Below are 15,000 nucleotides of genomic sequence, written 5' to 3'. Positions count from 1 at the left end.
CTCTCTCTGTCTCTCTCTCTCTCTCTCTCTCTCTCTCTCTCACGCTCTCTCTCTCTGTCTCTTTCTCTCACTCTCTCTGTCTCTCTCTCTTTCTCTGTCTGTCTCTCACTGTCTCTCACTCTCTTTCTCTCACTCTCTCTCTGTCTCTGTTTCTCTCTCTGTCTCTCTCTCTCTCTCTCTGTCTCTCTCACTCTCTCTGTCTCTCTCTCTCTCTCTCTTTCTCTCACTCTCTCTGTCTCTCTGTCTCCTCGGTTTGATGTTTCGATTCTGAGGAGACCCACGAGGAGCTCGATGAGGCTCAGAGATCGTTTCTGACTGAAGCACATCCAGACTGCTCTCTCGCTCTCTCGCTCGCTCACTCACACGCTGCTTCACAAATTCACGTACCAGTTGATGGAAAAGATGTTATGGCGGGATGTCGCCACGGTAACCAGGCAATTAACCCCAGCAACACGGTTTAGTAATACCCACGGTGCTAAATGCGCCTCAGGCATGAGGTACTGATTTGTTAGCTGTCAGTTTGATGATATTTGTGTTCCTTCCTTGGCAGGAGGTAGTTTTTTTTTTTTTTTTTTTTTTTCCCTTCCCTCCATTAGTCAGCTTTACAGCTTTGCAATGCATCATGGGAATTGAGGAGGATCTCTCAAAGCAGAGAGTTATAGTAGAGTTTATTTCACCTCAGAAATTTTATTTAAATCGTTCCTTTAGGAAATGGGTTAGAGTTTCAAATGACTGATTCAGGGGGCGGAGCTATGTATGAGCTCAGTTTGTGATGTCACTAAACAATCTTGATGGCTTTGGACCAATCAGATCTAAATTTTTGCAGATGATTAGAGGAGGACATCATCATACCTGGAAGATTTAGCTGTAGACCCTGTATGCTAAGCTCTGTAGCTAGCTAGCTACCTGGATGTGATTGGTCCATAGTCATAGTTGTGGACCAATCAGGACAGATTATGTCAATTGTTAGAGGATGACATTAATGATGATGTACCTGGAAGCTTCTAGCTAAGGACTAGCTAGCTAGCTGCTAGCTCTGTAGATATCTAACCGGACATGATTGGTCAAGGGCTTTGGACCAATCATGTCCAGTTATGCAAATTACTAGATGCTGCTGCTGCTGATGATGATGATGATGTGTCCAATTATTTGTCCTATTACGAAATTATTAGCGAATGATGAAGACTAAAACATTGATGTTGTCCGTGTAAGCTTCTAGCTGAAGAACCTGTGTGCTAAGTTCTCTATCTAGCTAGCTGCATGTGATTGGTCAATGGCTTTGGACCAATCATATCCAGTTATGCAAACTGCTAGACGATGATGATGATGATGATGATGATTTATCTAGCAACTTCGCATATGATTAGATAATGATGATGTCGTACCTGTAAGCTCTCTAGCTAGCTAAGTCAGGCAGAGTTAGAGATTAAGGCGTAGTGGTTGCCATGGTAATGCTGAAATATATTCTGATACTGAAATCCTACTTGGCTAGTTTGCTAGCTGTTAGCTAACTGCGTGATGTTAGAGGTAATAGGATGATATGGACAGCATAATGATAACGTATGTAATAATTTGCATATTCATTCACGTTCATGAATATTCATAGATTCTTTTCTTGTTTGTAATGAGGAGTAAGGATGTAGAGATGTTTCTCAGCCAGTTTTATTCATGTAATTTATTTAAACACAGAAAAAGCTTGTTTTTTATTTTTAATGGTTTAAGAAGATGCCCCCTGGGTGTGTGTTCAGTGTTCATGTCTGCTGGTGTTAGTCAGGAAATGTCTTATAACGACAGCGTAAAAAAACAAGTCCACTAGATTCCCGCTGCGTTTGGAAGCATCCCGTTGTCTGTTTCCATGGATATTTTATTTTCCTCATTAAATCCGCAGCATCACAGTGTGTACAGGATTAAACCCTCATGCTAACGCTCAGGCGTGTAGATGACGTGCTGAAGCCTTCAGCCGAGTCCGTGTCACATTTCTCATCAACACGAACGCCTCCCGCTGCAGCCTGCTGCATTTAGCCACGTTGCGTCACGTCACCACGCTGCTGTTTGGTTTTTCCTGCAAGATTTCAACTCGTGCTAACAAGAAATGCGATCAGGAGTCTCAGGATTCCAGTTTAACCCTTTCATGCACAGTGTACGCTGTTATGGAGAATCACTTTAAGGCTGTTTTTAGGGGGGAAGAAATTACTCCAGTACTGTGCAAAAGATTCCAAACATTAGTTTTCCAGCACAAAATGAAACGTTACAGAAAAATGTTTGTATGTCAGTAAAGAAAGCAGCAGATTCCATAAGAGACACTTTTCAGATAAAAACAGAATGAAGGCTGCTGGGTTTCGCTGCAGAAATAAGAAGCGAGTCGACAGTCAAAGTCTCCAGAAGAACTGTGGCTGCTTCTGCAAGATGCTCAGTAACACTTCCAGCTCATTTCCTTATAAAACTGCACACACTGCACCTCAGATACTGCTTTATTTATTTAAAGTGAAGGATCGTCACATTAAATACTGACTTTTTCATTTATTACTGTTTACTGCTCTTTATAGGATTTTTTAAAAATGTAGAAACATTTAATTTCATTATTTTTGAAGGCGTCTTTGCTCTACAGCATTTCTTTGCACATGCCTAAGACTTTTGCACAGAACTGTATATATTTTAAACCTCAGAAATCGCTGCATCATGTGACAGTCCTACACCGAGGAAGAACATTGCTGTATTTTGAAAAACGAGCTGTTTTGAGTAATAAAGAAAGAATCTGGATATGTTTTTAAATCATTTATGCATGAAAGGGTTTGATGGCAGGTTGATGTTATTCGCAGTGAAGGACCAAAAAATTCTCCTTTGCTTTTTTCTTTTTCCATCATTGCAGATTCATTTTATGTATAAAATTAAAAAATGGTTTTGAATGTGCGTCAGTGTTTACTGATTACAGATCAGCGTTAGCGTCTGATGGATCACTGCTTACTTTTTTCAAAAATAACAACGTTGTGAAGGTAAAGGAGGACGACACCAAGGCCAGAAAAAAAAATCAGCTCTAATTTAAGCACATTTTAATCACCCAAATATTTATTGCTCGCTTTTTGATCCTATTTTTATCAAATCTTTTATGAAAACAGAATTCCAGAGTTGTACGTCTTAACCGGAGAAAAGAGCGTGTGGAATATCTGACCATGCTTCCAGGTCTTCACACTGAAACCTACTGCAGTGGCAATTTTTATAAAAATCTTTGGATTCATGAATATTTGTGTGATTATTTGTGTGACTTTGTGTGGTGAAATAATTAAAAACAATCACAGTTTTATTTTTAAAAAATAATAAATAATAATATATAAATATAATATATATATAAATAATAATAATAATAATAATACTAGCAGTGCTATTACCTGCTTTTGAAGCCTCGTTCAGAAGTAATTTTCTCGAAAGAGTTTGAATTCCTGTAAGAAATTGTTTAAAAGTAAAGAACTTTTATGAGGACACGTTGCAGGAGTGTTTTTATTTATTTACTTTTTAAATTATTACTTCTTTTTAATCTCAGCTCTGCAGCGTGATGTTTAAACGTTATCCTGATCCTGGATGGAGCTTCTGAGACTGTAGGGTTTTACTTTATTTTTTTTAGCAGTTGTTGCTAAATTCACTCTTTTTCTTTTTCTTTTTCTTTTTCTTCTTGTGCTTCTGTATGAAACTGATTTGTCCACACAGCAGTCAGAGGACAGGTGATGAGTGCTAGCAGGTCGTCCTCTTAATCGTTTATCCGTTAAAGCCCCTGATTAAATAATTAAATTCTTCCTTTTTTAAATAAAATCTTTACGCTTTTAGTTATCTCTGCTGCCCTCAGTAAACCTCTGGACGTGTTGCTGTCGTTCATCTCTGATCCTCCAGTTCTGAGTGTGTGTTGTAATATAAAGAGCTCTGTGTGTGTGTGTGTGTGTGTGTGTGTGTGTGTGTATGATGATGTTAGGTTTATCAGGCAGCTGATTGGCTGATGCGTCATGCGCTTGATGGCAGAGAGACAGTTTGTTTTTTTCTCTCTCGGTATAAAGCGTTTAATGAATCACGTGTTTTATGGGTTTGATGTTTGACGTCACGCTGGACGAACAAACAGAATTTACAGCGTGTTCAGGTTTGTGTGTCGGTCATCAGGACTCCTGCGTGGTGAAGAAACATCCTGCTTCTAAAACGAGCTCTGCTCCACTTTTACACTTTTACACAAACTCACACTGACGAGAGACAGACAGTGAAGATCTCTCTCTCTCTCTCTCTCTCTCTCTCTCTGTCTCTCTCTCTGTCTTTCTTTCTTTCTCAGTCTGCCTTTCTCTCTCTCTCTCTCTCTCTGTCTTTCTTTCTTTCTCAGTCTGCCTTTCTCTCTCTCTCTCTCTCTCTCTCTCTCTCTCTCTCTCTCTCTCTCTGTCTTTCTTTCTTTCTCAGTCTGCCTTTCTCTCTCTCTCTCTCTCTCTCTCTCTCTGTCTCTCCCCCTCTCTCTCTCTCTCTCTCTCTCTCTCTCACTCTCTATGTCTTTGTCTTTCTCAGTCTCTCTCTCTCGCTCTCTGTTTTTCTGTCTGCCTCTGTTCCTCTCTCTCTCTCTTTCTTTCTCTCTCTCTCTCTGTCTGCCTTTCTGTCTTTCTGTCTGCCTTTCTTTGTCTCTCTCTCTCTCTGTCTTTCTCTGTCTGCCTTTCTATCTGTCTGACTGTCTCTCTCTCTGTCTCTCTCTCTCTATGTCTATCTTTCTCTGTCTGTCTCTCTCTCTCTCTCTCTGTGTGTGTCTTTCTGTGTGTATCTCTCTCTCGCTGACTCTCTCTCTGTTAGTTTCTCTTTTGTTCTCTTCCTGTCTTTCTTCCTGTCTCTGTCTTTCTCTTTCTGTCTTTCTGTCACTCTCTCAGTCTCTTTTTCTCAACCTTTTTTAATAAAAATAATTAATGTAATTTTTAAATTTCTCTTTCTCACTCTCTCACTCACTCTATCTTTCTAACTTTTATCTGTCTGTCTCTCTGTCTTTTGTATCTCTCTTGCTCTCTCTCTCTTTCTCTCTCTCTGTAAATATTAATAATCTTTTTAAATAGCGCTTATGATTTTGACCTTAAAACTTCGATTTAAGTTCAGAATTTTCGATTTATCTGTAAATGATTAGAGCATCAAAGCAAAAGACTTTAAAGAACCAGTGTAAATTAATGAATTGATTATAAATCTATAAGAATTACTGCAAACCATGACCATTATTTAAAAAGATAAAAATCCCAAGACACTGAATTTTTAATCTGGACGTAAAGCCGTATATATAGAGCCGTAGAGCTCGTGTTCCTGTCGTTCCACAGTTTATTGGTGAGATTAAAAACCCCTGAGCTGTGATGATGGTCAGGATTAACAGCAGGTCTGTCTGAGCTGAGGGAAGTGCTGGAGATGGGTTAGACTGCATCAGGAGATCAGCAAGAATCACTGTGCAGAGCTTTATATATCATGAGCAGGACCTGAACAGACAGCAGTGTAGCGTCAAGAAGACTGAGAGCTTGGAGTTTGTTTTCTTGGTGAGGACGTGAGCTGAAACGTGGTTAAAGATGCAGCAGGATGGAGGCAGTAGTTCAGTCTAGAGGTTATGGAAGTGGACACGTTTCTCAACGCTTAGCGTATTTCTCATTTCCAATTACGCTGTTTCAGAGACGTTCAAACGATCATCTAGGGTTACACCAAGGTCCTTCGCTATGGAGGTGATGATTACATGGATGGAGGTGATGTGAACGATTTCAACCATCAACTGATCTCACCGTATTAATAACGTTGCCACTGATTAAAATAAGATGCTAGTAATATGGCTAGTAATTTTATCTCCAGATCTGCGCTTCTTTTTCTCCTCCTGCACTTCATCCTCCGTCACCTCGATATCCCTGATCTCAGACTGTAGCATAAAAAACCTGGAAAAAATCCACACTCCTGATTGATTTCTCACAGAAGCAGCTGGTAACGAAACAAAACTGAAGGATGAGTTTGTTTTCCATGTGCGGAGGTTAAATACGGAGGAATTCAGCGCTATTAGACACCTACATACAGCGCATGTGTTAAACATCCACAAATAACAGTCATAAAAAATATTTCAACAGGTTCAAAGTCAAACTCGAAATCTTCCTCAGCTACGCCTCGGCTGTGTCCTCGTACATCGTGCGCTTTTCTCTCAACGCCAAATGTCAGAGGCGTCAGAACGGTGCTTGCTGGAAAAGGGTACAGAGATCCGATCTGCTCCTGGCGTTTTCTTTCCCTTTGCATATTCATACTACAGCCAGGCTGATTTGAATATTGTCTAAAAAAAAAAAAAAAAGCAAAAGATAAGCTCTGTATTGTGAACCGAGGCAGCTGCTTGTGCCTCATTCATCATCATCATCTTCATCATCATCGTCTGGTGGGAAAGGTGAAAGGTCAGCATGCAGAGTCCTCATCTTCATTCTCATCCTGTCTGCTATCTGTATCGTATGAAATGTCTTAAGTGTCGTAATTTGATTCCGTATGTTAACGTATTTGCTTTCGAAAGTGAAAAGGAAATATGGAAAGTTGACTGATTGACACAACAGCCAATAGGGTTCGAGATACGCCTTGCCACACCCCCGCCCAATTTAAACAGCTTCACACGCTGGCTAGGTGTGAAGAACAGTAAAGAGTTTATAATGAGTGTATAATCCTAGGTGATGAGACACCGTGTGTTTTTCGGAGTTATGGCGTACGTGTTTGAGGCGAGCTCGAGTGTCGGCGTTGCCGATGGTAACAGAGACGCGAGGTCGTCACCGGGAGACACCTGACACGTCTGAGTGGGAGATAAAATGAAATCACTGACTTACTGATAGAGACAATGTGTATAAAGAATAATGTTCCTGCATTGAACAGCTCCAAGTCTCATGAGTCACATGACCACCAACTCGCAAAAACTCCGCCCTCTTGCACACGAATAAATTCCCAGCATTTATTCTCAGGTATGAAAGGGAATAGTGTGCAAAGACACACAGACAAAAACACACAGAAAACATGAACCACATTTACTGCTAACGAGCTACTACTGGAGAGAAGACACGCCCCCAGGGGGCGGGGCATACACCTTCTCAAGAGAGTTTAATTTCAGGAACGTGAGAATAGTACAGGACGAGTTACTTATAGTTTTAACTGAGCTATAAGATGAAATCTGCAAAGCTATTTAAATATTTTTCTGCTCATGTTGCTGTATTGTTGTCAGTAACACTAAGAGACATGAACATAAAGCTCTGAAACTCTGGTTCTGATTTCAGGAGCACGTTAAACACCGTCATGCATAGCAATAACGAAGCTGTTTCCAGGCCTGACATTAATAATGAACACCAGCTGTCTTGTTTTTGTGATCTGTCCGTGTCTCAGTGAGCTTTCAGACATCGCAGACATCGAGACCTGATGCTTCCTCCATGGAGCTGTTTACTCCATTCTCTCTCTCTCTCTCTCTGTCTCTCTCTCTCTGTCTCTCTCTGTGTCTCTCTCTCTCTCTCTCTGTGTCTCTCTCTCTCTCTCTCTGTCTCTCTCTCTCTCTCTCTCTCTCTCTCTCTCTGTCTCTCTCTCTCTCTGTCTCTCTGTCTCTCTCTGTCTCTCTCTCTGTGTCTGTCTCTGTCTCTCTCTCTCTCTCTGTGTCTCTCTCTCTCTCTCTCTCTCTGTCTGTCTGTCTGTCTCTCTCTGTCTGTCTGTCTGTCTCTCTCTGTCTGTCTCTCTCTCTCTCTCTCTCATTTGCTTTATTGCTTTGTAGTGTAATTGTTTATTTGCTTTGGTTGGTTGATTTTATTTCCCCTCTTTTCAAATATTTATTCTCTTTGTTTTGCCTTAGAAGTCTGGAACTGCTTATCACCAAAAAAAAAAAAAAAAAAAAAGATTTATAGACTGTTCTTTAATTCTCAAATCTTCAACAAAGTTTAAACGTTTAAATATGGATCGTTGTTCGATATCCGTTTCGTTCCGCTTTCCGGTGTGTTCACAATACCTCAAAGAGGAAATGTTTTTCAGATGTGCAAATGCAGCACTAATTCATTCTGCTCAATCAGAAATGCAGAGAATGTTTAATCAGGGTTTTGTCTGGAGAAGAGACGCAGACGTCTGCTCCTAAGCCCTCGTAAGGTTTGAGCTTACGGTTTTATTTTTTAAAAAGAAGAAAGAAATCGGTGTTTTTACAGTGTGGAGATGGTTTTTGGTGAAATGCTTCTAAATCAAGATGGAAAAAATATATGAGGAATTTTTTTTTATTTTAACAATTTGATTACATTACTTTTACAGTACTATTACATCTCTTATTGTATGTAGCTGCAGTTACGGCAAAAAAAGTAGTTTATATTGTATATTCATGGCTTATTACATCTTAATTATTATATACCAGAACACAGGGCCACTGGCTAATAGCTAGCTAAGGTTAGCTAGGTTAAAGATATTTTATTTCAAAATGTTTGGTGGAAGTCATTAACATTTGATTTCTTTCTTTCGTTCGTTCGTTCTTTCTTTCTGCCTTTTTAATTGTTTATCACTAAGCTTTAAAAACAGAATCTGAGAGATCTGATTGCTCACTATAATAATAATAATAATAATAATAATAATAATAATAATAATTCTCTTTGTGTTTGCGTTGCAGTGATAATCTGAAGAGCCTGCTGCTTCTGCATTCCTGTGTGGTTGTACTACCATGAGCAATTCCACTCCATCCACAGGTACGATGGTCCGGTCCTTTCTCTCTTTCTTCTTACTTTCTTTCTTTCTTTCTTTCCTTCTTTCTGAGTGTTTATTTTTGAATCCTCACTTTTCACAAGCCAATCAAATCCCGGTGGATAAAACCAAAATCCCACCCACTCGAATAAATATACCATGTCGCTTGGAAATGCGTCACGTTGTGGAAGAAAAATGTGTTGAAATTCCATCAATCCGGTTCTTTTCCTCTCTCTTTTTCCCCTCTTTCTACATGTCCGTGCTCCGGCTGAACTCACCTACAGTTTGTTAAAATATAATTAGAATCAGACTGATGAGATTACTGAAGTTACGATGTACATTAGAAAAGCTGTGGTGTGTGATATTGAGCTAGTGTCTTTGTTTGTTGCATTGTGCCAGCTTGGGACCGGCTGACGAAGAGCTCTGATGTTTTATTTTCCCTGAAAACTGGCTGATGGTTAAAAAAATGGCACCTTTAAGACCAATCAAACTGTCGATTAAACGCTCGGAGATTCTCAGCGTAGCGAATCGGCGAAGTGAGCCATGTGATCTTGTGTATCTGTGATGGGTGACGTCTCCTTTAGCCTTCTCTGGTGTATTTTATCGTGTGTTAGGAGCTGGAATGACCTTCGTCTCTGCACAAAGAAATAGTTTAACAAATGTTTACAAAGTCAGACGAGACCTTGAGACACGGAGCAGACAAAACGATCCGCTCTCGCCCAAATACATGAGTTTTCCAAAACACGGCGAGGATTCTGTTGTCCAGCATGAAACAGCGACTGCGTTTTCATAACAGACGTCCCTGATTTTTTTTTTTTGGATTTTTTGGATTTTTATTCGCTGCGGTCGTTGAGGGATCAGCGCTGGGGTTCAGCGTCGCGTGTTTGCGCAAACCTGAAAATATGAATCGTACCATGTTCATGGTTCTGACTGGTTGATTAATTTTACTATAACAGCAGCAATGACAGGTTTATATTAATGCGCTCGTTCTGATACGTTCTTGTTTCTATAGCAACAGCTCATTCACAGCAGACGCTCCACTGATAATAAACAGATTTTAAAAAATGGTTGATATGGTGAAGGTTTCTGTAAGGAGAATAAATGTTTATGTAACATGTATGGAAGGAGTCTCCAGTGTCAGTGCTTTGTAACAGTTAGAGATAAAGCTGTAACTTTAAGTTTTCCAACTTTTTTAGTCATCAGGAATTTAATATTCAGTATATTATTTAAAACTTGTTTAATAAAAATTTGCTCCCTTTCACTAATTCCCTCACAGCTTTTTTTTCTATATGATCGCCGAGATGTGTGTGTGTGTGTGTGTGTGTGTGTGTGTGAGTTTCTGGGCGTGGCTCTGAGACCTGTGTCTGTTCACTGTGCTACTGACACATGCATAAGGAATGAAAAACTTGCAGTACATGCGTGATTCTTTTAAAACGTGTATAAACGTGGGGTTATTTCCGCTGAGAGTGTTTCAGTTTGTTTATCAGTTAAAGGTGTTATATATAACATCAGTGTCCGAGATTCTGACATCACACCCCTAATTATGTAATAGACTTATATAATGTGTGTTTCTAAAAAAAAAAAAAAAGATACAGAGTGAAGGAGTTACTGTTACCACCCTGAGGTTGATTAATGGACGTGCCGTTATAGGAAAATAGTGTTTTATTCCTCTTACGCCACAGCAATTTACCAACAGTTACAGTTTTTAATATACTAATAAACATCACATCATACTTTTTCTCCATTTATTGTTAAAGAAGCAAGTTTGTTCCTGTTGTCACTTGCGTTATAGCAGCTATAAACACTCGTTCCCTCACCAGAGTCTCTTTTTTCTCTCTCTTGAAGATAATAAGACAAAAAAATGCAGCTTGATGCATCATGTTACTGAGAAACCGCAAAAAAGCGTAAACTCCTCTGTCCTGAAGAATCGTAAAACTTCAAGTTACAGTTTTACCTCTGACTGTTACAAAGTGACACTGACACTGGAGACTCCTTCCGGAAGTGTTACATAAACACATTTCTCCTTGCAGAAAACTTAAAACCATTTCAACGATTTTCAAAAATTTGTTCATTATTAGCACAACCGTCCTGTACACGTCCCTGTGAATGAGCCGTTACTATAGAAACAGTAACGAGAGCATTAGTGTAAATGTGAGCTACTGCTGTTATAGGAAATTAATCAACACCTTCTGACCAATCAGGATGCAGAACTCAGCAGCGCTGTGGTGTAAATAGGAGTATTGTTCGCTAGTCAGAAATCTCGAGTGAATCTCAGGTGAACATTACTGGAATGATTGAGATTATTGAGATTACTGAACACGGTTTGGGGTTTTAGTTTCTCTGAAGGTTTCTAGTGAAGCAGGTGATTGTTACTGAAGGTAAACCTCAGAATTTGCCAAACCACATTTTCTTCCCACGGTAAGCGTAAAGCTCCTTCGCATTTGCATACGGAGGTGATGAGCTCGTGTCAAATTCAGATACGTCTGCTTTCCTGCGTTTGCTCCAGGTGGAGATCTGAGTTTGGTATGCAGCATTAATTTACTAAATAAGTCAGGATTGTCTAATCCAGTACACCGAACGCTCCACTTTTTTTTTTTTTCGACATTTTTGTTTTGGTTGAGAAACATGTTTGAAATGCGGTCATCAGGTTCATATTGGTCTTTTTCTTTTTTTCTTTTTTTTTTTTTTAAAGCTGTTTCCTCTTGAGAAGCTCGTGGTATATCTGATTCCAAGCGATGGATCCTCTAATCGCATTAAAGCCTCACAATAAGATTTGTTAACGGCACAAATGAGACGAATTGCCGTGCCGGAGCCAGATGCCTCGGTAGGTCATGTGTACGGTCGCCATGGTAACGCCAGGTCATTGTTACTGAGCTGGGGGGAGGGATAGAGAGAGAGAGAGAGGGATGGAGGGATGGATGGACTGATGGTTGGCCACTCGCTCGCCTGCTGGGATGCGTCAGGACGGCTGTCTCCAAGAACAGCGAGGGTTCACGACTGTGGTGAAAAAAAATGACTCACTCGCCGTAAAAGTGAAACGAAACGAGTCCGGAGAGTGTTTAAGAGATGTGTTCGGGTGAAGAAAGGTCTTCAGAGCGTGGTGTTAAGCTCTTCTCTGTCTTCTCTGTCTGTTCTTCAGATATTTCACTTCTTTTGAGCCTCTGAATAACATCAACTGTAGAATAAATCATTGTTAAAAGCAGCCTAATGATATAGATACATATATATTCAGACTGATCAAATCCTCTTTCTCTAATTCTCTCTCTCTCTCTCTCTCTCTCTCTCTCTCCCTCGCTCTTTGTGTGTCTGTCTTTTTCTCTCAGTCTCTGTCTCTCCCTCACTCTCTCTCTCTTTCTCTTTGCCTATCCCTCTTTCTCTTTGCTTTTCCTTCTCTCTCTCCCATTTTGTCCCTCTCTGTCTCTCCCTCTCTGTCATTCTCTCTCTCTATCTCTCTCTCTCTGTCATTCTCTGTCTCTTTGTCTTTCCCCCTCTCTCTCTCTGTTTTTCCTTCTCTCTCCCATTCTGTCCCCCCCCCCTCTCTCTCCCTCTCTCTCTGTCTCTCCCTCTCTCCCTCTCTCATTCTGTCCCCCTTTCTCCATCTTTCATTCTGTATCTCTTATTCTGTTTTTCATTCTCTGTTTGATTCTGTCTTTCATTCACAGTCTCTTAGTTCTCTGTCTTTCGTTCTGTCTGTCCATCTCTCTTTGTCTCTGGTCCTGTCTCTCATTCTCTCTCTCTCTCTCTTTGCCTCTTCTCTTTCTCATTCTGTCTCTCGTTCTCTATCTCATTCTGCCTTACCTTCTTTAACTCTTCTTCTGTCTCATCATCTGTCTCCCATTCTATCTTATGTTCTCTGTCATTGTTCATCTCATTCTCTGTCTCTCGTTGTTTCTCTCTCTCTCTCTCTCTCTCTCTCTCTCTGTGAATATGATAACAGCTTGTGCTCTTTTGGCAGCAGTCTGCTCATTTTTCCTCGTCCTGTTATCACTCTGCATCTTCTGTTTCTCTCTCTACATTCTCTCGTTCTTCCTGAACGTTCTTGTTTGTGTTCTCCGTGTTAGCGAGCGTCTCCCATGCTGATAATGAGACGGTTTATGGGAGTGAACTTGTTCTGTTTGTTGTTGAAATATCAGGAATGTAAATGTGTACTGTACAAACACGGCGCTTTATTGTTCTCACTGAGGTTTAAAGAGGAAATGGCGAAGAAGTCGAGAGCGGAGAGGGCTGACCTGCAGCCGAATCTGATGAAGCATGAGGGTTTTTCCCCACGAGAAACACACCTGCTTTTGTGTTTGGTGTTTGTCCTGCCCTGATGTGATGTAATGTGATGTGATGGAGTGAGCAGGTTGTCGTCCCACGCCTCTGAATTTGCATCGCATTTTTTCCTTTTTTTGTCAAACGCAAAACCAGTGAGCAGATCAGCGCTCCACCTCCGTCCTCCTCCTGATCAGTGCAGAGTACCAGAAGCTTTGGCCCCATGAACCTGATTTTGCTTGACCCACATCACAAATGACCGTGATAGAAAAAAAAACGTCAGGATTTCTGCTATATAAATTTCTTTTCATTTTCAAATGAGGTCATTTTTTAAAAAATTGCAGGACAAACAAAAGCTTATTTTTTCCTTCTTCTTTTTTTGAAAAGGTGCTGAGTTTTTTTTTGCTTTTTTTTAATTATTATTTTTCTTTTGTTGCAATGTCAGGCTTCAGAGTTTCAAAATTATTTTAATTTAATCATCAATTATATAAAAAAAAACAAATACTCAGACAAATGAGCAATGTGAATCTAGTGTAACACACTCTTAGGAAAGCGCTATCTGCCCTCTTCCACATACATGAGCTCACATACACACACGATTGGCTAGTGTCGCTGTGATTGACAGGGGAGAGAGAGAAGGCCCCTCCCACCCAGAGAGCACAGGCAGTTTTGCTCGCTTGGTTCATTGGTTATGGATGATAAAAATAATAATGATTTTAATTTAGTATACGGATATTTTGGTGGGCTGGATTAGAACCTGATCTAAATCAATAAAGTTTCTGGTGAAAGTAGAAATACAGCTTCACTGAAGTTAAGTAGAAAAAAAACTCTTAAATTTACTTGAAGTATGACAGAAAAATGAAAAATACGTCTGCTTCAAATTCACACACTGATTTCTGTGCCTGATGGTAAATTAGTGTTTAGTGATGCACACTGACACACACACACACACACACACACACACAGTTTAGTGATGCATACTGAGTCGTCTCCGTCTCTTGCGCTGTGTGAATGTGGCATCTCGTCCTGCTGACTTCAACACTTTTCTTTGTGTGCCGTTGCACCTCTTGGCCTCCACTCGCTGAAGGGATTAATACTGGATTGTGTGTGTGTGTGTGTGTGTGTGTGTGTGTTCCCAGCACACACCCACACACAGGAGTTGACCCATATGTTCACACCGTAGTATTTTAAGAACATGTCCCTGTTTTTAGAAACTCTCCTTTAACCCATGACGAAGTAATTTTTCATTGCGTTTCTGCATGTCAGTGTGTGTTTGTGTTTCAGTGTGTGTGTTTGTTTCAGTTTGTTTGTTTGTTTCAGTGTTTTTCTGTTTGTTTCAGTGTTTCAGTGTGTTTCTGTGTGTTTCTGTGTGTTTCAGTGTGTTTCTGTGTGTTTCTGTTTGTTTCAGTGTGTTTCTGTTTGTTTGTTTCAGTGTGTGTTTGTTTGTTTCAATGTGTTTCTGTTTGTTTCAGTGCATTTCTGTTTGTTTGTTTGTTTCAGTGTGTTTCTGTTTGTTTCAATGTGTTTCTGTTTGTTTGTTTGTTTCAGTGCGTTTCTGTTTGTTTCAGTGTGTTTCTGTTTGTTTGTTTGTTTCAGTGTGTTTCTGTTTGTTTCAATGTGTTTCTGTTTGTTTATTTTAGTGTGTTTCTGTTTGTTTCAGTGCATTTCTGTTTGTTTGTTTGTTTCAGTGTGTTTCTGTTTGTTTCAATGTGTTTCTGTTTGTTTCTGTTTGTTTCAGTGTGTTTCTGTTTGTTTCTGTTTGTTTCAGTGCATTTTTGTGTTTCAGTGTGTTTCAATCTTCAGTATATTTGTGTGTTTCACTGTATGTGAGTATGTTTCTGTGTTTGGGTGTTTTAATGTTTTTGCGTTCCTGCGTTTCAGTATGTTTGTGTTTCACAGTGTTTCAGTATGTTTTTGTCTTTCAAAGTGTTTGAGTTTGTGTGTTTCTGCGTTTCAGTGTTTGTGTTTCAGTGCGTTTCTGTTTGTTTCTGTGTTTGAGTGTTTCTGTGCATTTTTGCGTTTCAGTGTGTGAATGTTTCTGTATTCCTGCATTTCAGCATG

General features: G+C 39.9%; 1 protein-coding gene across 3 annotated transcripts in view; it reads left to right on the top strand.

Moving 5' to 3' along the window:
- Positions 1-15,000, top strand: part of ptbp3 (polypyrimidine tract binding protein 3) — a 66,197-nt gene that overhangs the window by 25,184 nt on the left and 26,013 nt on the right. For all 3 annotated transcript variants that reach the window (XM_053241102.1, XM_053241103.1, XM_053241104.1), the window contains exon 2: positions 8,615-8,690. In XM_053241102.1, the coding sequence (XP_053097077.1) occupies positions 8,666-8,690 (25 nt within the window). In that variant the 5' untranslated portion in view covers positions 8,615-8,665. The remainder of the gene's footprint in view (positions 1-8,614; positions 8,691-15,000) is intronic.

Source organism: Pangasianodon hypophthalmus, chromosome 17, assembly GCF_027358585.1.
Source record: "Pangasianodon hypophthalmus isolate fPanHyp1 chromosome 17, fPanHyp1.pri, whole genome shotgun sequence".
NCBI classification, from domain to species: Eukaryota; Metazoa; Chordata; class Actinopteri; order Siluriformes; family Pangasiidae; genus Pangasianodon; species Pangasianodon hypophthalmus.
Note: the sequence above shows the minus strand (reverse complement) of the source record. Positions and strands in the feature narration are given on the sequence as shown.